The 23,628-nt window shown below is 33.5% G+C and overlaps 1 protein-coding gene across 3 annotated transcripts in view; it reads right to left on the reverse strand.

Moving 5' to 3' along the window:
* Positions 1-23,628, reverse strand: part of LOC127730919 (caspase-3-like) — a 58,512-nt gene that overhangs the window by 33,576 nt on the left and 1,308 nt on the right. The window contains exons 1-2 of one of the 3 annotated variants that reach the window (XM_052239538.1): positions 10,920-12,468; positions 1,874-2,015 (exon numbers count right to left, since the gene is read on the reverse strand). In XM_052239538.1, coding sequence (XP_052095498.1) covers positions 1,874-2,008 — 135 coding nt within the window. In that variant the 5' untranslated portion in view covers positions 2,009-2,015; positions 10,920-12,468. Of the gene's footprint in view, positions 1-1,873; positions 2,016-10,914; positions 12,469-23,628 lie in introns of those variants that run through there. The other 2 variants (XM_052239541.1, XM_052239540.1) reach the window with 2 other exon arrangements.

Genomic DNA, 23,628 nt, shown 5'->3' on the forward strand with positions numbered 1-23,628 from the left:
TAATAAAATTGCTTAACAATTAACATTATTTCGTTGGAGTGGAATCAGTTTCAGCTAATTAACCTGAAATTTAAGGCTATTTTAAAAGTTTTAGCCAAATCTTGAGCTGAAAATAGAATATTGTACAAGAAAATACCTCAAATTGAAATGGCTAAAGATCAATTTTTTTTAAAGAAATCAAAGATGTAGAAAAATTGTGTCGTTTAATTTCCCTGAAAAAGTGCATATAATTCAAGGAACATTACTAGGTAACACTGTTTAAGATTTAGAATTTTTGTACCAACCAAAACCGACAACCAGCAAACTTTGTCATCCCCCCTTTATGCCATTTTTAGTCTGTAAAAGTGCCTTTTTCTTAATAACTCTGTATTTATTTCATATAATTGTGACCAACTTATATGAATATTTACCTATTCCATTATATCACTTTAAACTTCATAATTTCCATACTTGCACTCATGTTCTGTACATTAAGGGAAAGCAGGGCGGTCATTAAGGGTCCAAAACAGACAACAGACACACTTTGTCATCCCCCGAAAATAATGCCATTTCAAGTCAATATAAGTGCGTTATTCTAAGAACTCTTTATCTGTATTTCTTATAAATGTGACCAACTTTTTATAATAGTAACTTATTTCATTGGATATATAGCAGTTTGACAAACACTAATTTTGATCATTGAGAAGCTTAATATTTACCTACCAATAGAACGTAATTAAAACGTTCAACTGATTTTTACGGAGTTATCTCCCTGTAGTGTTATGTACCACCTTAACATCACCAAACTATAAACTGGTAAATCACCCAATATCACCATACTGTAAACTTCTTAGACAACCAGCATACCATACTGTAAACTGGTTCAACACAAAATATTACCATAACCATACTGTTAACTGGTTAACCACCCAATATCTCTATACTGTAATCTAGTTAACCATCAAACATCTACATACTATTAACTGGTTAACCACCCAACATCAACCATACTATAAACTGACAAACCACCCAACACCATAGTACTGTAAACTGGTTAACCACCCCACATCACTATACTGTAAACTGATAAACCATCAAACATCACCATACTGTTAACTTGTTCATCACCCAATATCACCATACTGTAAACTGGCAAACCACCCAACATTAACCATACTGTTAACTGGTTTTCCACTTAACTCCTATGCACAATAAACTTGTTAACCACCAAATATCACCATACTATAAACTGGTTAACCATCAAGCATCAACATACTGTAAACTGGTTAAAAAATCAACATCACCATAAAATAAACAGCTGAACCACCCAACATAGCATCATCATACCATAAACTAGTGTTGAAATTTGTGCATCTGGTGAAAAAATGGATAGTGACATTCATCTTATAGTATATTGTCATGGATTCTATCCAAGATGCCCCTGTTTAGCATGTTATCTGTCTGTATGACAACTGGACAGGTGGCTAAGTTCATTTCTGTATACCACCAACACTGTTGTGTGGGAATTAAATAATAATATCATTGTCAATACATCTAACTGAGAGACTTATAGATTATCAATGGTTTTTCAAACGAGACTGTGTCTCAGCTACAATCTCATTGATCGGCGACAGCCCTAAGATGAGATGTGGCTGAGAAACATCCTCGAGTTTGAAAGACCATTGATAATCCGTTTATCGCTATTTTGCCTATGACTTCGTTGATGTTTACATTGACATCGTCATGTGCGCCCTTACTTTCTGAAGATAATTTTCAATATCAAGCAAGTAGCATGATATGAAAAATTATCACAAAAAAAAATCAAAGGAAAAATACACAAAATAGCAATAAATAATATTTCTATCACCTAATACCATAATGAATGAATACTAACCAGAACAGTATCTCTCATATCTTCAGTAAATAACTTGACAGTATACAAGTAATCTGCAACATCATCTCCATTATCTAAGTCACGGACAATGGCTACCCTGTTCTTTATCAAAGCTTTTCTGGGATCTACAGCCATTTATAACCTAAAATACATGACAAAAATCATATGAAGGATATGCAAGATTAAAATATATATAAGTATCAAATATAAAGCAAGGTGTCTGGCGATATTAAATATCAGTGAGACACTGGCTGCAACATAGAGATAAAAGATGTCACACAATGCTGTCTTATTGATACTCAACCCATACTTCCTCTTTCTTTTCAGCTTTTCAAAATTTCCTATCTCTTTTTATCCTTGCACAACAAAATAAGCAAATTTTTGTCATCAAAACTTTGATAACATTGCACTGTTCTTTCAGATAAATGATCAACAATCAAATATCCTCTTAATTCCACTTAAACGTGTAATATTGACATCATCTATTGATTATTGTTTTCTTTTGACAGAAAGAGACAAATGACAACCGTTGGATTATATATATTGCTCCCAGCTTGGGACCGGCACATAAGGAATGTGGCAGGTTGCCATGTTTGTGAGTGATGGGGACTCCTCCTTACATGGGGTAGTTATGTACAGGGGAGGAATTAGGGGGGGCAAGGGGCCAGCCCCCCCCCCCCCCCCCCCCCCCCCCCCCCCCCCCCCCCCCCCCTTATGGAGCTTCATATATGATAAATGTATAGACTTTTTTTCCTATGGAACTTCATATATGACAAATGTATAGACTTTTTTTACAAGTTTCACTCCAAATGTTGGCTTGCAAATCAGTATTTGAAGCCCGAAAAACAACAAGCACATACCTGTCAACTGACCTGATTTATGCGAGTGTGACACAGTAATTTACTCAAATTTGTTCAAATAATCAATGATTTTAGTATTAGATTTGTCTTTAATTTTATTTCAACGAGAAATTCAAAGTCTAACTTTTGTCTGAAATTCCACCAAATTTGATGTTTTTCATTTGAGATGCCAATTTGGTGAAGAATTACTAATTGAGTACCGGTACTCTTTAGTTGTACCTAGCAGTACTCAAGTATTCGCTGGGAAAAAAATCTACAAAATGGAAACACAATTAAGCACATTTTAAGTTTTGTTGGTCATTGCCTAATGGATGTATAAAGTTCTACACTATTATCTAGGACTAGATAGTTGTCCAAGGAACTGTATACCATAAATAATAGATAATTTCCTAATTAGGTAAATTCATCTAATTAAGAATTTACTAAGTCAAACCAGATCAAACAACAGTCTTTGGTAATCATAAAGAAAACACATTTACCAGTTACCCATTAACAAAGGAGTGATGATTAGAGCTCACTGGTGCATAGCATTTTGATATTCGATACGTGGTACTACCAAGCGATACAAACGATACTAGCAGACACTTTGATATCCTTATTTTTCATGGATGTTGATTTACTATTTAGGATAGCTAAAACAATAATTGTGTCATCCCATTAATGAAAATGTAGCAACTTTACTAATTATCTCCTTGATTTTACGTTAATGTAGACTCATAGTTACTGAAAGCTAGTTTAAAGCCCAATTTCAACTATTAAAAAAAAATTGACCATGTTTTCCAAAACTTTCTCCCGATGCTAAAATATCAACCAGTATCATAAATCGCCAACAGATAATGTGTAAATATCTCATAATCAGCCTGAGAAAAGCATGACCTTATGCCATGCAAAAATATACAGGTATTTTTCAACAATTGTAGGGCCATAATAGTATTAACATATTAAAAAGCATTCTGAAAGTATTGCATGGCAATACATAGTCCCCTGGCTACCGTGTTAAAAATTCATTGTACTGGAACAAAAAACTAACTTGATCTATAATTTGTCATGATGTAAACATTATAACAAATATCAAGTCAATATCTTCAAGCATGACGAAAAAAATGTGGAAAACTGATTATTTAAGTGAATTTTCTAAGTCCAAGGACCATAACTCTGCACAAAATCATCAGACCGGAACAAAATTCCAACTTGATCTGTTACTTGTCACGATAAAACTATATACCAATTATCAAATCAATATCTTCAAGCATGAGGAAAAAAAGTGTGGAAAACTGATTATTAAAGTGAATTTTCTAAGTCCAAGGACCATAACTCTGCACAAAATCATCAGACCGGAACAAAATTCCAACTTGATCTGTTACTTGTCAAGATAAAACTATATATTAATTATCAAATCAATATCTTCAAGCATGAGGAAAAAAATTATGGAAAACTGATTATTTAAGTGAATTTTCTAAGTCCAAGGACCATAATTCTGCACAAAATCATCAGACCGGAACAAAATTCCAACTTGATCTGTTACTTGTCAAGATAAAACTATATACCAATTATCAAATCAATATCTTCAAGCATGAGGAAAAAAATTGTGGAAAACTGATTATTTAAGTGAATTTTCTAAGTCCAAGGACCATAACTCTGCACAAAATCATCAGACCAAAACAAAATTTGAACTTAATCTGTAACTTGTCATGATAAAACAATACACCAAATATCAAATCAATATCTTCAAGCACGAAGAAAAAAAGTGTGGAAAACTGATTTGCCGGACTGACGGATGGACAAACAGACAGACAGACGGATGGAGTGCAAACCTAAAGTCCGCTTACACTCTGTTGGTAGGGGACTAACAAGCATTCTGAGAGTATCGCATGGTAATACATAGTTCCCTATCGGTTGAAAATTCATTGTACTTGACAAATGCTGGAACAAGATGCTAACTTAATCTTTAATTTGTAATATTTTCTATATTCAAAACAAGAGTGCACACGCTGAAATGTCTCGCCTGTTTTACTGACCATTGATTTTATGTTGAAAGTCTTAAAGATAAAGGTTTTACTACACGTATCACATAAACTTAACATCTTTAAAGATCCATGACAATGAGGTCAAGGTCAGATAAAAACTGTCACACAGACATATATACCTTACAATTATTCCATAAACTAATTATAGCTGATCCATTGCTTATGGTATTTGAAAAACAGACCAAAACACAAAAACTCAATGTTAACCAATGAACCATGGAAATGAGGTCAAGGTCAGATGAAACCTGCCAGTCTGACATGTATAATCATTCCATACACCACATATAGTTGACCTGCTGCTTGTAGTATCTGAGAGAGGACCTAATCAAGTAACTTTAACCTTGATCACTGATCCATCACTTGAGGTCGAGGTCAGGTTAACCCTGTCTGACAGCAAGGCCCCCATATACCAAATATAGTTATCCTACATGTATTACTCATAATAAGTGAGAAATTCACATGACAAAAAAAAACATATTTTTTTTTCAAGCAGACACTGAACCATGAAAATGAGGTCAAGGACAATAAGCATATGACAGACGGAAACTTCTTAACATAAGGTATCTGCATACAAGGTATGAAGCATCCAGGTCTTCTACCTTCTGAAATATAAAGCTTTATACAAATAGTTTATGCTGCTGCCGCCGCTGGATAGTAATACCTATGTCTCACATACTGCGACTTACTTAGCAGGTGAGACAAAAACTAAGTCCAAATATCTCCTTCTGCAAATATTGAATAGATATAAGAAGATGTGGTATGAGTGCCAATGAGACAACTCTCCATCCAAGTCACAATTTGTAAAAGTAAACCATTATACATCAAAGTAAGGCCTTCAACACAGAGCCTTGAACACTAAATCTGTTTATTCTAAAATATATGAAAAGTTTTTCTTGTAAATAAAGTATCACTAAAGGAGTTGTATCAACAAGATTAATAGACAGATCGACAGTGTGATTTCTAACAATTCCGGAACAAAATTCTAACTTGATCTGTAACTGGTTATGATAAAAATATATACCAAAAATCAAATCAATATCTTCATGCACAAAGAAAAAAGTGTGGTAAACAGACGGACAAACAGAGTGCAATCCTAACGTCTAGTAGCCAGGTAGCGGAATAATAACTGGATAGCGATACAAATTTCATAATGTATTAACAAAATTCGTAAGGGTTCCGCGGAACCTAGTGTCTCGCCTACTTCTGCTGTTTATCACAGGCTCAACAAAAATGAGGAAAAAAATTAATAAAAATATTCCTCTCTATACTATCTTTTGATTGTAAGTAGCTTCTGTCCAAGTTTGGTAAAAATCCAGGATAGTTTATGAATCTAATAAATGTTTTAAATAAAAACTTAAACTGTTATGTAACTGGAAGAAAAACTAAGTCCATTTATAAGTAAAATACGGAAAAAATTTGAACAAAATTTCCTTTTAGATACTAGCTTTTAATCATAAACAAGCTTCTGTCCAAGTTTGGTACAAATCCAGGATAGTTTAAGAAAGTTGTTAAAATTTTAAAAACTTTAACCACAGAGTGAATGTAATGTTAACTGGCAGAAAAACTAAGTCCATTTATAAGTAAAATACGGAAAAAATGGAATTTTTTTTTTACAAAATTTACTTCTAGATACTATCTTATGATCACAAACAAGCTTCTTTCCAAGTTTGGTACAAATCCAGGATAGTTTAAGAAAGTAATTAAAATTTCAAAAACTTTAACCACAGAGTGAATGTAATGTTTCCTGGCAGAAAAACTAAGTCCATTTATAAGTAAAATACGGAAAAAATGGAATTTTTTTTTTTACAAAATTTACTTCTGGATACTATCTTATGATCACAAACAAGCTTCTGTCCAAGTTTGGTACAAATCCAGGATAGTTTAAGAAAGTTATTAAAATTTCAAAAACTTTAACCACAGAGTGAATGTAATGTTTCCTGGCAGAAAAACTAAGTCCATTTATAAGTAAAATATGGAAAAAATGGAATTTTTTTTTTACAAAATTTACTTTTGAATATTATCTTATGATCATAAACAAGCTTCTGTCCAAGTTTGGTAGAAATCCAGGATAGTTTAAGAAAGTTATTAAAATTTCAAAAACTTTAACCACAGAGTGAATATTTGTGGACGCCGCCGACGACAACGACGACGACGCCGACGGAATGTAGGATCGCTATGTCTCGCTTTTTCGACAAAAGTCGAAGGCTCGACAAAAACTGTATAAAACAAGAAATAAGCTTGTCAAATAGACAGCAAACCAGGTTTTTTGTATTTTGAAGGTAACCACAGTTGAACTTAGAGAGCAGATGGTACAAATGAAATTGATGTAGTCTATACTTGCTAATGTATGGAGATTTCAAGCTTATTTGACCTGCTACGTTCTGTGCATATTTTCCATTTCCAATCTTCATGATCTATCAAGGATCAAATGTCCTGAACAGTAAAAGTGAAAATTGTCAATATCAAACTTGACTACCGGTAGCATTTTGTCATAAATAACAAAATATTAAAATTGAAAAAGGATTAGCTGAACAGTTCATAAGCTATTCTTAATGCACAACAGAAAGTGCATTTTCCAACCTATCAAGGACCACGTACACCTCCTGAACAGCAAAAGTGAAAATCAAGTATCTGTTTTAAGTGATTTGTGTTAAAAAAAATCCCAGACTTAATAATCTATCAATAAGGTATTGTATTGTAATAACTTTTGTTTACCATTTAGAATACAAACAATTTTTTAATTGATACTATAGTAAATTCTTGATAAAGGAAGGTAACTCAGATAACATAGTCTATATATTTGTATATCTAATTCTAGGTAGGGACATATAATACTTTGTTATAAAACCATTTTGATTTATTTATTAAGTTTTTTAAATAACATCAACACGATCAAGACGGCTGATATTTTCATTAAGGATGCCACAGATACAATTAAGTCTGCTTCCTATTTTGACCTACATCTATAATACATGTAATATGACAATATAAGGTTTAGTTAAGAACTTAAACATTACAACTTTAATTTCCCCTAACTTCCATTCCTATGTAGCAACATTCAAGCAGCACCTCTGCATTTGGGATAATGTTTCATTCTTTACAATCATACTTTCCTTCATAGACAATTATTTCAGGGTTGCCACTGACAAGAAAGCTATTGCAACAACCTAACCAGAGGGTTTTAATGTTTGATGTATGACCTATAAGAAAGTTTTACAGACACCACCATGACAGTTTTGTTCAACCATGTCTATTTAAGAAACACACAAAAGTTTCCATTCTGCATTTATTTTGAAGATGTATCCTTATTTACAATAAAGGTTCACACAAATTAAATTTGAATCCATACTGAATCATAGAAAAATGTATTTGAACCTTCCTCCAGATGACCCAAGATTCTGTGATGAAGAGTACCTAAGTTGCATCCATGCTTAACTTTGCATCCGTAAAAATCAAATAACAAATGTTTTGTTTTATTTCTCCACATTGTTAGAACAATTTGATAATAGTCCATGCTTACTATGCAGTTTTTAAGAAATGGTTGCCTGTAACATATTTAAATTGTTCATTTTCTAAAGTTGAGTTTTTCGGACGTTCTGTAGATTTTACTTTTTTTCCTGGATACTTCATCTGTTGATATACATGTATAGAATGTGACTGTTTTAGGTACATATAAATATATTTAGCCTTGCTGAACGGTGTGCATATAAATGGCATATTATAAATAAAGGCAACAGTAGTATACCACTGTCATATGAAAACACAAATTGTTTAGTCTCTTATAGTAGGGTGCCCAGTCAACGAATTTTATTGATTTGGGTAAACGGAATAACACACGGTTGCATTTGATATCATTGAAAAGAGGAGAACAAGCCTCATCGAAATAGTGATGTCGTCATAGTCTAAAATGGTCACGATTTTCTTAAATTTGGGTCAAAGGTCAAAGCTAAAATTTCAAGGAAAACGCAGAGTCACGTTTAGACACCTGGTCGCCCCTACATATATGCGTTTAAAGCAAAATAAATTTGAATAATTCAAAGGATCATAACTATAGTTTCTTTATTTAGGACTAATTTGATATTTATGTTGCCAAATATGGTTCGAGATTGACATTTGTACTTATAGGGTGCACATTTACAATTTTCATTCAGCTGTTAAACAACAGTGACCTTGACCTATTAAAATTTCCAAATTAGGATTTTTTTCATAAGATTCAATACAAGTGATCTCTTGAGATGTTTTTTTAGATATTAACATGTATAAGTTGTCCTTCCAAAATGTTATTTTTCTGTCTTTTGATAGAAGGTGTTCATAATGATTTTCTGGCAAAATATCCAGTTTTCTTTTGGTGAGTGTGGAAGCACATAAAATTGTACTTAGTTCCAAAACTGGTGTAATATTAACGTTTAATGAATTTAATTAGCAGATCTGAGTATATCTATGCTTTATAGAAATAAGAAAGACTGCAAACGGTGTAAATGGGGAGGGTTGTCCATCAAAGTTATGAAAACAAATAGACAATTAAAAACAGGTTAATCAATCTATCTTACAAACTTATATGCCTTATTGAGCATAAATTGGCCTACAATTGACATGAAGTTAAATATTATCTACAAAAAGAGGCTTGTAACAACATCAATCTAATTAAAATATAGATCTCTGATTTCGTTATCCTCATATGAGTTTATGTATAAGAGCACGCGAGTTAATATAGTTTTAAAACAAATGCCCATCAAAATCCAAAAAAGATTTTATCTTTCTGAAACACAAAATGCATGTAACTTTTATATATCTAGTGGATGCCAGGCCTTAAAACTTTTCCAACTGCACAGGAGAGTCTGTACTCCGAGTAGTTTTTGAGGTGTAAATACAGCCATTTTTGTCCATTTGTTATGATGAACCTTAACATGTTTTGAATTGTGAAAATTAATTATAAATAAATGAAAATATTGTATATTAATGTACAGAAGATGTAATGGTGTTACAAGGAATTCAACAAGGTGCAAAACTATCTACAACGCTATATAAATGCTACAACAACGTACATACTGGATAGCATTTTAAAAAGTGGACTTGGAGTATGTATTGGTAATATACAAGTCCCTGCACCCACATGTGCCGATGACATTGCTGTCCTGGCAAATAGTACTGCAGACGCACAAGGAATAATAGACATAGTACAGCACCATACAAGCAGAGATCTAGTTAAAATCAATCCAACTAAATCTGAAGCGGTTTTATATAATGCAAAAGGCTCAAACATAACAGTGATCGGGAAGGACGTGCGCCTTGTGCCAATTGCGCTTATCGACCAGAAATGGCGCATAGAGTGACAAATGTAAGCGCCCGCGTGGCGCATGATATTTTTCACTTCGTTTTGAAACGTTGAGATATCGTCAAATGGATTTCCGATAGTATTTCATGCCGCCATGTGTGAGTACACAACTGTGTAGTGTTTACTCCAATGATAGGAGCACCTATATATTTTTGGGACGTCTCGGGTGTTTTCCTATGGCAATAATAGCAACATGCGGTATGACTGATTACCCAAAAAACGTAATTAACCATCATTCATGATATAATTTTTTATAAACAACTTTAAATTTGTGAAAATTGGCTAGTACAGGCGAGAATTCTTCTCTAATTATAATCTTTTAAGTAAGCTTGCTATTGTTTCGATTGAAAAATCCAAAAGCTTTTTTATGAATAGCATAGTATTTGTCTCCATAAAAGGGGCTTAACTGTCCTTGTCAATTTTTTTGGTCTTTGGCTCGTTTTGACATTTTGTAAACATGCCTTCAGCGAATTGTTGTTGTGCCTTATCAATTAACGTTGCTCTCTACTGCTATTCTTGTCATCGTGATGAAGTAATAATAATACAAGTGCAGAGAAAATGCCAGAAACGTCCTCTAATACGGAACGTCTGGAATAAGTATGGTATCGACGAAGACCCAAATTTAATGTAAAAAAAAACATGAACATGAACAAGGGAACAGTACCAGTTTTAACATTGTAAATAAAGGTTATCGTAAATATTGCCCGGCTTGGAAGAAGTTATTGTATATTCATTGAAATTGAAATTACAAAATCACAGGAACAATATCCATGATATTAATTAGAATCATACTTGTAAGTACAGTGAAATATACCTTACCTTACCTTACCGCTGAATCTTTCTCCGTCCTTCAGGACAACCTCTTAGTAGAGTGCATTAGTACATACGACCCTCCACCATCCAGAATATCATACAAATATATATATACAGTTTATATACAGGTCCGCAATTGTTTGTTTAATTGCTGTCACTAGTTCTGTTGAATCAGTTAATACTCAATCAGTATACACTTATTTTGAGTGTTTCTTCTGCATACTTATGGTTCTAGCTCTTATACTATGCAGTGCATAGCACAACTTTCTGGAAATTAGTTCACATAGTTGTTCTGTTTTTCTATCCAATAATAAATCTGGTTTCTGATGTCTAAGTTTAGTACAGTCCATAATTAATTGTGTCTGAGTATTTGCAGACAATTTGTAAAAGGAAATGGACGCATCTTTAAGTATATTATCTTCAATTTGATTTATGAAGGGACTTCTTATAGGTTCTAGAACCTTACATTTTAATAGTAGATGTTCAATATCTTCATCTTCATCGTCACAGAGTTTACATAAAGGAGATTCACTTTTTGTAAAGCTAGCACGTTTGATTTGTGTCATAAAAGTTCCAGTGACTAATTTAAGTTTAATCGCAATCGATAGCGCACCTTTTGACGGATTGTTGTCAATATTGAGATCAATAATTGGATGATTTTTTCTTGGTAAAAATATATCACAATTTAAATATGTCAACGTTGGATATGATCTACTGTTTTGAATTATTTTATGGATCCAATACAGATCTACTTTTTTCTGTATGATATTTTTCCATTCAAGTTTCTTCGGTGGATTATCAAGGAATTGAATGATATCAGAAAAGTCATATTTATATAATAATTTCTTGATGGCTATATACCAACTATTGCTATTGTCTGGTTTGATAAGCAGCTGTCTATATGCAAGTTGTTTTTCTTTTGATCTATCATTTTGTCTGCATATGTTATTAAATAAGGTTAGACTTTTTGTGTCAATTTGTGCTTCTATAGGAAGTAAACCTGAGATAACGTAGATTGCTGGATCTGGGGTATTTGGAGGTAATGACAAAATTTTCTTCAATATTGTTTTTTGAAACAGCTCTAATTTTTGCATATTTGTTGAGTTCGGAAGTACTACTTCTAGACCGTACGTTAAGACAGGTTGGATGTATGTCTTATATATTGATACAGATGTTATCGGATCTAGACCGTTATTCCCATGAAAACCGGCTGATAGTAAACTGTATGCTGTTCTGCGAGCTTTTGTGATATTTTGTTCTATATTGTGATTATCTGATTTTGACTTAGTTGTTGAACGAATTATTCCTAAATGTGTGGATTTGTCCAAATTTGGCATTTCTTTGTTATCAAGATTAAAATTCCAATTATGATTAGCTGTTTTCTTTGCTTTGTTCTCTACTTGGATAATGACACTTTTTTGAGGTTGTAGAGTATAATGATGGAGTTGACTGTATTGTAAGGCATGGTTAACCAAAATTTGTAGGTCATAAGGATTATCACTGAGTAGTGCAATGTCATCTGCGCATGCAACAGCATTGATATTGATGTTACCTATCTTACAGCCTAGTGTTGAGTTTTCATATAATGATAGCAAGTCTTCTATGTATAGTTTATACAGGTCAGCACTTAACAATCCACCTTGTTTGACCCCTTGATATACTTTGAATTCCTGGGATAGTTGATTCTTCCATTTGATACTACAGCTTGTATTTTTATGAAGTTCGTCAATTATGGACCAAGTTGCTGGGTCTATATCTAGTAAAAATAACTTTCTCATCAGCATATTTATGATGACGACATCAAATGCCGACTTAGCATCGAGTAGCGCAATGTAAAAAGGACTATTACAGTCGGTGTACTCTCTGTATATTTCTTCAAATATAATTGCTGCATTTAATGGGGAAGTATTTGGTGTAAATCCTCTTTGTAGTGGGGATTGTTTTTCAAGTAATATTGGTCTAAAGTCTATTCTGGCGATATATTCAATGATTTTACATAGAATGGGTAACACAACAATTCCTCTATAGTTCTTAGTGTCATTCTTACTTCCTTTGTTTTTAAATATAGGAGATAATAGTCCTAATTTAATTATTTCAGGTAATAATTTATCATGAATAATGTTATTAACCAGACAAAGTAGATAATCTGTGAAGTCATCTCCTGCATTTAGAATATGCTCAATTGACAGACCAAAGATATCTTCTGATTTTCCTGTATTTATAGATTTAATTGCCTCAAGGAGTTCTGATTTTGTTACTATTCTAGGTGAAGTTTGACTGCATAGGTATTTTATTGCTTGATAATCTACATCACATAATTTCTGATGTTTGGAATCATATGTACTATTCTGGATTGGTTCAGCAAGGGTTTTAAAATGATTGTGCCATCCATTAATCACCCCCTCATTTTCATATGTTTTATCTGATACATGTAAATCATTAATAAAGATGTTTTTGTTATTTCTTTGTTTTTTAATAAGTTGGTAAAACAGTCTTTTATTCTGCGTATTTGCAGTTATAATTCTGTCTCTTTCTATATGTTTGCGCTTATTTTCTTCCTTTCTCAGTTCAGTTCTAAATAGTTTTCTAGTTTCCTTTTTTTCTATAACCAGTGGATGTTCAGGGTCATTCGGTCTATCCGCATTTTTCCAATTCTTGTATGCTATTTTATTTTGATGTAAAGTATGTTTAATCTCCTGATTCCATAATTTTAATTTCAGTTTGTTTTTCCCATACGTTTTTTGAGCGGAGCATTTCTTAGCCGTACTTGAAAGCATTTCCATGGTTTGTTCTATTGTGGTCGTAACTGAATTTTGTTGATTCTGTAATTTTTCCTTTAACATAGGAATTTCTTGTGCTATAATATTAGTATATTGATTAATATCAACTTTGTCCCATCTAATTCTTGATTGTACATTACTCTCTAATATGTCATCTTTCTTTAAAAATTTACATGGAAGTGTGATCATGATCGGATGATGATCAGATACATTGGATGCTACATCAGTTAATCTTGAGGTTTTGTGAATGACTTCTGTCTTGTATATGAAGTAGTCGATTTCAGAGATTTCTTCTCCTTTAACATTGATGAAGGTTGGACCTTTAAAATCTACTTTCATGTTACATTCATCTATCAATTTTTTCAATTTTAATGCTCTTCTTGAGTTATTTATTTTTGAAATATCCTCATTGAAATCTCCTCCAATTACGAGGTTATGTGTAAGCTCATATTTTTGAATAATCTCAAATAGTTGGTCTATACATTCACTGAACTCTTCAAATTTGTCATTTTCTGCTTTTGTTGGCAGATATGCAGAGACTAATAAAATCGGATTTTTTAGGGCTAGTTCAATACATTGAATTCTATTGTTTCCATCAATTATGGGTTTTACATACTGATCAATTGAGCGGTCCCATATTATGGCCACACCTCCATATCCCCTGACTGATTTTATCAATAAATCACATGTGTTTTTCCCAGAGTTAATCGACTTTCCTTTGCCACAAAAATGTGAATTTAATTCATCTAAGAGATTAAGCTCATGATCGAATAACCAATGCTCTTGAAGTAATATAATATCTACTTGATTTCTCATGTTCTCAATAAATGGGGCTATAGTCTTTACATTTTTACAATTAAAAGATAAAATTCGTAGTTCACTCTGCTGTGGAGTCGTCTTAATAGGAGTTGGGCAAGTTATAGTTGATTTTGACGTATCCCTAAAAAATGATTCTGGTTTTGCTGAGGTGGTTGATCAAACATATTATGGAAGGAATTTGGAGCAGTCAAATGGGACTTTCTTTCCATGTAGCTATTCTGTGACAAATGCTGGGGATTGTTGTAGTATGGATCTCTGTTGATTGTAGTTGTTTGAGGAATTTGGTTTATGTATCCATTGTGTAGAGGTTGATGTATAGGTATTGACTGTTGTTCATTAAAATATATAGGTTGTCCCCATAGTGGAGTCGGTGGTATACTAGTGTTAACTATTTGGGGTTTCGTGCAACGTTTGCTTTGATTTTGAGTTTGTAAATTGTAGCTAGAATGATTACTCGTAGTCGCTGTTTTTGACCTCGGTACTGCAGTGTTACTTGTAGGAACAGAACCAGTCATTGGTGATCCTTGGATGATTGGTGTACTATTTTGTAAATCAGAGTTGTCAGTACATGTTGTTTTCCTTTGATTAGTTGGCTGCGAGTTACAGGTATTATTGACATTTTCATTAAATTGGTTGATAATATTGTCAAATTGGGTATCCATCTGTTTGAGGATAAATCCCGAGACTTTCTCATGTAGCTTCGTAACTGTTTGTTCAATATATTTGCTTGAGGAGCCATGATCATGAGGAGTATGTTGATATTGTTTATCATCTGTAAGATTGATCAGCTCACATTTTTTCTGTAATATTTTATTTGAGTTTTCTAACTCATTAATTTTCATTTCGAGTTTTGTGACGTAGGATTGTAACCATATTCTTTCCGTTTGCATTTCTTCATTTAGTTTTTCTCTTATCTTTAGTTCTTCCTCTCTTTTCTTTAGTTTTTGTTCTCTCTGCCTTAAGTCACTCATTTTGAGTTCTTTTGTTTTCTTGGATAGATCTCCATCTGTGTTTGGATGTTGAGTAGTTTGATTAATGTTCTCAGGATCTACATAGTTGTTTTGACTAATTGTCCCGTTGTTACACTGTAAGGAGTCGTCTTGAGCAGAAACATTGGTACATGTTGTGGGTATCTGCGTTATAGGGTTTGATAGTATACAGTTCTCTTGACTTAAGTCAAACCCTGGATTTTTTGTAGTATAATGTGAGGCACTTGCCTGCGTTGGAGACGTTAATGTCATTACTTTTGTTTGTTCATCTGGATCAATGTTTATTTCACAATTTACACACGTGTACTCGAAACCATTATATGACGCACAGTAAATATGACATGGTTGAGTACAGATTGAGCAACGTATAACTTGTGTATCAATAATGTTATTGCATATATTGCATACGTTGTGTACTTCTTCGTCTAATAGAGCCTGTATTCTATCATGACAGTTGTGATTCTTATCTGATTGATTAGAGTCCATAATTGCATTAGCTATGGACTTTACTGTGTTTGATCCCATTATGTTGTTTGTCTGATTATCTGTTAAGCATAGCTTACATGTGTAATAGTCTATTTCAGATAATTTTTCAACAGTTTGTATTTCAGATTCAGACAGTTTTATGCATCTATAGTGAATCCAGTGTTGCCCTTTGTCGCAAAAAATTGCCCTTGTTTGTACATTTCGCTTGCATTTGCTACATTTAGCACCATTTTGATCTTGTATGATTTTGCAGGGTTGGTCCATTATAGCTTGTTGAGTCGGTAACTTTGTGTCATCTTGAGGTGTTTGTTCTAAACCAGATAGTTTATATAGTTCTTTTTCTAGTTTCTCGTTTAGTGATTTTAGATTCACTTTATTGCCATTTAGGACTACCTCTTTTATGATTTTATGTATTTCTGGTATGTCTTCTTTCGTGAAGATATGGACTGCTCTTCCATTGACCAAAAATTTGCAGTTCGTGTAATATAGTGTGATAGTATATTGATGTTGTTCTTTCTCATATACTTTAATTACCTTACTAACAGTAAGACCCCTTGTATCCTGATCTTCTGTTACCTTCACATGTCGATTATTTGCTATTGTTGTATTAAAGTAATGAGGGATGGCATTTTTTATGAGTTCAAATGTAACTGCATCTGCAGTGCCCACTACTCCACCTTTTGTTTGTTCGTAAATAATATGAACTTCTCTTTTCGTAGCCAGAATTTTTTTGGAGACTGCTTTATCCAAATTTAAAGTGAAAGTTTTTTGTCTACATACATCCGAACTAGTTGTTTTGTTCAGTGAGTGGTTTGCTATTGATATATCAGGTATGTCAGATCTATCATTCATGATTGAGTCCATTTTCCCTTCTTTAGTTTGTTTTATGTATATGTCCTTTTCTTTATATGAGTTTCTAGCTTGATGTTTAGAAAAACTCTCTCGGATTTGGTAAAAGTGTTTGTGGTGAAACCGCTAAAATGTATCTATATTTACAATAATTCTATAAGCATATCTAAAACTAAACCAATGATTAAAATCTATGCTCACTGTATAGAGATTAAGTATCCTTAGAGTGTTGTTTGTGAATAGGGCTTCCCTTTTTCACATATATAATAGCTCGTTTGTTGATATAAAATGTTAAAATTTTAAGAAATAAAATAATTCTCGTTACTCATATGTTGTCTCTATGTGACCAGTAATATCCTTATTAAAAATGAAATATCAGATTAAGTGGTCTTCGTGTTGTCCAATATGGTACACTATGTATTGAACAGGGCTTCCCTTATTCATATAGTGTTGTACCTTTTGTTTTTGATTAGTATGTTGTAGGTAAAAATAGGTTAATTACAGCGGAAATTGTATGAACTAAAAATATTTCATGTAAAAATGGATTATACAGCTATTAAAATATTTTGTGATGGGTTTCGATCCTTTAAAAGATTCCAAATATTAAAATCTTACTGTAAATCAGATACTTGTGTGATTGTAGTACTTATTCATGGGAATATCCTCTTCATATATGCAACAGGTAGAGCATGAGAGACAGTGAACAGGGCTTCCCTTGTTCACTGGTTGTTTCTGAGGTTTCTTGCTAACTTGACCAATCGGTGTAGCCAGAGGCGAGAGATAGGACGTTTAGGATGTATACCGTCAAATAATGATTTGAAGCTGATTTTATATTGAGTTCTGGAGCGTCGACGTTGTTTTGATGAGATGACTTGGTCTTGGGCAATATGTGGCACCAATGCGTTTCTATTGAGATGAGTTAACTGTTGGTTGAAATAATCGATAGCAGATTTTAACTTGGTATCCGTATCTTTGTATCGGATTGTACTTTCAGTATTGAATTGATAACCTCTAGATTGATTCCAGATATATATTGAGAAATATGGGCAATCAATTGCTATAACAGTGGCGGATGGATTGGCAAGGAGTATTTTGTTTTTCACTGTTCTATATTCTGTTAATATTTGTTCAATAGATTGATAGGGATGATTGATGATGTCTGAAAATCTACCAGTTTTTTTTGATATCTCACATGTACCAAACCAAAGAAATACTATAGGATTTGTGGCTGTTTGTATGTTTCGTACAGCTGTGTTGACTATGTTTGAATGTATAGTCGCACCTTTTTCAGAGAATATATGTATAGAGGATCTAAATCGCCCTGGTATCACAGGTTTTATATAGTTGCCTTTACTGTCTGTGATAAGATATATTTCCGGTTGATAAAGATTTGGGTCTAGATTGGATTCTTCAGCTATGAGTTTGCTTGTCTGTTTTTTAATTTGCAGTATAGACATGTATGTATATCAGTTTTAGTAGAGGTATACGATTTGTCAGTGACAGCAAACACAAAATAGATATTCAAAATTTCTGTTCGTAGTAATATTGTTAAAATGTTATTTACACAACCAATATATATATACACATAAAAGTTTACGTTATATCACACTATTCTACACTAGTCTACATAGCCAAGCAGGAAATATCAGATTCACTAGTACGTGTCAAAGCAAATGTTAATATGATGACTATGATGATTATATGAAGCGGTTACAAGGTTATTACTGCAATCCGTTCATAAAAAGTATGAAGGTACAAAGCACGCTATGTTTGAGTGGTTTTATACTTGTTAAACTACCTTTTGGTTAGCTTGATTTTCGGAAATTATTGTATAAACTATTTTGGAAGAAAGTCAAATGTACTTTCAAATAGATAGATAAATGTTTATATGCTTATAGTTGTCTGGAAATACTCTTCTATCAAATTAAATAGCTGCCATATTTAATGGCCGCCGTCCGGCGTTGTGAGTAGTTTTCAGCTACTTTCAAGTGAAGTTGAATTTCTATTTAAATCGTTTGTCACCTTGAAAAGTTTTTACTTCAATAATAATATGATTGAGGTAGGACAGTGCGTGTATGTAATATTCCTGTTTACACCTAAAATATATCTGTACAACGATAAAAGTATAAATTTATCCGCTCCCAAAATAAAAGACATCCACCATCACCGGAAGTCACGTGCTCCTTTTTTTACTTTTTTTTTTATTGTAAACGAATGGCCCACTCATTTGACAACATGGCCCATTAATTCTAAAAATGGCCCATTGAATTTATTTTTGGGGGGCCCTGGGCCCATAGAGAAAAAATCCTTCCAGATCACTGACATAACAACACTGCAATTCGAAGACGATGACATCAATATAACCAATGAAACCAAACATCTAGGTATCAAAAGAAACGAGCAAAACCGGGCAAATATCTCTGAAAGAATAAGAACCGGCAGGGCAACAATATACAGCCTTCTCGGAGCCGGTTTACATGTCAGAGTGGATTCTCACCCATGGACGCATTCAAGCTATGGAGAACATATGCAGTACCAAGAAGCATCTACGGACTTGAGGTGATGAACTTACTTGCAAAAGAAAAGGATATGCTAGAACTGGCAGAGAGAAAAATCCTCCGACAAATTCAAGGGCTTCCAAATAATACAGCAAATATGGCTGTCTATACCCTGGTAGGAGCAGAACCTATTGCCATCACATTAGACAAAAATCTACTTACCTTCTTCATGAATATTGTTCGAAATTCAGGAACCATAGAATATGAAATTCTGCGTCGACAAATAGCATTCTCAGACCAAAGAGGAAAAGACTTTATCAACAGAGTGGAAAAAACTCTATCAAAATACAATTTGAAATCTAGTAGTTACTACATAGAATCAAAGCACTGTAAGCGCTGTAGGCAGTTAACCAAAAACCAAGGCAAACATACTTATGAAAACTGTGGCTATGTTGCTTCATTTTTTTTAAGATTTAAAAGAACAAACATTAAACATTCATATATTGTGCATTTATGTTCATTTAATGAATTTATTATTAAGGCAAATAATTCATATTTTATCAAGGTTTTCAAAAGCAACGCATATATCAAGTATATTTTTAATGGTCATGTGTCTGCAGTGGTACAAGTTCGAAATGATTGCAGTTGTTCTAGTTGATAGTTAACGTTGGTATTAGTTGACTGTTAGTAGTTCAAGTTGACTTAGTACGAGCTTGTAATAGTATGCATGGACTTGCTTCCCTGGAAAGAAAACTGAGTTTGTGTTCTACAGTGCAAAAGTTATGAGACACAAATCAGACAAATGTTTACTACTACGGGGATCAAAGGTGAGGTCTGACTGACCTGCCCATAGTAAATGTAAATGACCCCCGCCTTCACCCCAAGTCCATGATGTCTAAGTTTGGAATAAAATGACAGGTGATTATAATAAAGTTGGTCAAACACTCTTGGGCTTGAAAGATATGTTTTCTTTAAAATGAGCCATATTAAAATGAAATTTTTTATAGAACCAGAAATTATTCAAAATATAATTAAGGTAAATTCTTTAAACCTACTCATTTTTTGCATCAATAAAATTTTATAATAAACAAGAAATAATTGTAACAGAATGCTGTTACGAAGTCTCCCAAACAAAGCTGCCATAATTATTCATTCCCATGGTCGCCTGACATTGGGCAAAGTCTAGTACATATTGATTAGGTCTAGTAAAGTGATATGCATATGTGATGCCTATGAGATTGACCTTGTATGTCATTCAAATCTGTTTGAAATGACGAACAGGAATGAATATGGTTTAGGAGTTGGTATCTCAAACTTTTACAAGTTCTTAAAACACACACAAGAGGGGATGGGGTGACCTTAGGGACTAACCCTATATTTCGTTTGATTTTTTATGTTGTCCCATACATGAATATATATATGGTTTAGGGGTGGGGATCTCGACCGTTATCAAGTTTTCAAACAGGATGGGGTGGGGTGACCCCAGTGACTTCCCCTATATTTCATTTGATTTGTTATATTGCCAAATACATGAGTATATATGGTTTAGGGGTGGGGATCTCATCTGTTTCCAAGTTATCAAACAGGAGGGGGAAGGGTGAACCTTAGGACTCTCCCTATATTTCATTTGATAAGTTCTGCTGTCCCATACATGAATATATATGGTTTAATTTAGAGGTCGGGATCTCGACTGTTTCCAAGTTCTCAAACAGGAGGGGTGGGGTGACTGCAGGGACTCCCCTATATTTCATTTGATTTGTTATATAGTCCCATACATGAGTATATATGGTTTCGGGGTGAGGATCTCGACCGTTTCCAAGTTCTCAAACAGGATGGTTTACAGTGACCATAGGAGCTGCCCCTATATTTCATTTGATTTGTTATATTGTCCCATACATGAATATATATGGTTTAGGGTGGGGATCTCGACCGTTTTCAAATTCTCAAACAGGAAGGGGTAGAGTGGCCCCAAGCACTCAACCTATATTTCATATGATTTGTTATATTGTCCCATACATGAATATAAATGGTTAAGGGGTGGATCTTGACCGTTTCCAAGTTCTCAAACAGGAGGGGTGGGGTGACCCCCAAGGACTCCCCCTATATTTCATTTCATTTGTTATATTGTCACATACATGAATATGTATGGTTTATGGGATCATTATTTTTTTGTATGCTCCAATGAACAAATTATGTCTTTAAGAGAAAGATATATACTTACATATTACACACAAAATCCTTCCCAATTGAAACTTACTGGTCTATTATCACACTGTAACGTGCCACTGCTAACAAAAGTGTGCATGTTTCTAAGACATATTGAAAAAATATTTTCATAATACAAAGCATGTTACAATAACTTCATATCCACGTTGCAATTAAGAATTTTGCAAACAAATCAACCAACTATGGTTTATTTCAATTTTATTGTATGATATCACTTATTTATTTATTGTGTGTCTTGCTTGTAAATGTATAAGTATATATGTAATTGTTAATGTATAATTGTTATCCTCTTGTAGCACCATACGTGTGCTTAAGTTTAAATAAATTGTCTTGTCTTGTCTTGGGATCTTGACCGTTTCCAAATTCTCAAACAGGAGGGGTGGGGTGACCGCAGGGACTCCCTCTATATTTCATTTGATTTATTATATTGTCCCATACATGAATATATTTGGTTTAGGGGTGGGGATCTCGATCATTTCAAAGTTCCCAAACAGGAGGGTTGGGGTGACCCCAGGGACTCCCCTGTATTTCATTTGATTAGTTATATTGTCCCATACATGAATATATATGGTTTAGGGGTGGGGATCTCGACTGTTTCCAAGTTCTCAAACAGGAGGGGTGGGGTAACCCTAGGGACTTGCCCCTATATTTCATTTGATTAGTTATATAGTCCCATACATGAATATATATGGTTTAGGGGTGGGGATCTCATCCGTTTCAAAGTTATCAAACAGGAGGGGGTAGAGTGACCCAAAGGATTCCACCTATATATCATATGATTTGCTTACATTCAGGTATCATATAATCTAGTTGCACTATTTGCGAAAACAAAGTAAGAAACTTCCAGCTATGTTAACTGACCCTTCAAAATTGAGAAAAAAATTGCAGTAATATGTTTACACTTTAAAAGCATCTTACATGCATTATCAACATTTATCACTGATAAAGAAGATTTATACTGTCACCAGGAACATATATATTGTTAGATATACTGTTCCCAGCTGTCACATTGTATTGGATTTTGACATTAAAATTTGTCAAAAAGTAATTTTGAGTTTCTGTATCAAATATTTTTTGCTTTTTCTTTCTATTACATATATCTTTTGGTTTCCATTTCTAGTGTTTATATTTATTTACCATGCATAGATGTATTTTGTCACCTGCCTGAAATTTTTTTTTGTAGTTGATCTCCAAAACCCGGAATTACCCTTATCCGCTTCCGGAATCGGACCCGATATTGTAATTGTCTACACGGCATCCATTGTTTTTCAATGTTGTTTTTGTCAGTCAGATACGATTTTACTCGAATTTACACATTACTTGTAGGCGATTATCTGTATAAAGCTAGCGGTTGAACAAAATGAACATCGCTGTCATGAATAATAAAGATGAAAATACGTTTTGAGATCGTTTATTTAGAGACTTTGGTAAAAAGGTTTGCAAAGTTATTTTTAATTTTCTTTCAAGTGAAAGGTCCGTCGGGCGTAGCTAGTAACCAAGTCGAGAGTCCGATTGCAAAAGTGGAAGGTCGCGGACCTCGGACCACCGCTTATTTGAACCCCTGCCTCCAAATTGAAAAGATACGAAAATTTCGTCTTCTAATTTGAAATTGCCGCCAACAGCATGAACAGTGGAACTTATTAATAGACTACTGACGTAGTTGTAACGCGTATTGACGACAAACAATATTCCTACGACTTTTGCCATTTGGGAAATCTAAACTACTTGTCTTTAAAGATTTTCGGCGATTAAATATTTCATACAATTGTTCTTTGACATCTTAGCCAAAAGCACAGGGGATAATAAACTACATAAGGATTCCTAATGTGCTCTACTTCCTATGTGCAACTTCAAAACTTTTGGGTGGTTCGACGATCATTTAAGTTTTTTTCTGATCATATTTTTGTAATCCAGAATTAAAAGTATGAAAAAACTATTCAATTAGTTATAAATAACATTATATCCAGCTAGATAATAACAATGGCACGTATTTCAGCATTTATTGGGTAGAACACAAATCTAGGGTGCTCGCATAAGGCAGCTTAACTGCCTAAAAACCACTTAAGAAAATCG

This window comes from Mytilus californianus, unplaced genomic scaffold (genome assembly GCF_021869535.1).
Source record: "Mytilus californianus isolate M0D057914Y unplaced genomic scaffold, xbMytCali1.0.p SCAF_2, whole genome shotgun sequence".
Classification (NCBI taxonomy): domain Eukaryota; kingdom Metazoa; phylum Mollusca; class Bivalvia; order Mytilida; family Mytilidae; genus Mytilus; species Mytilus californianus.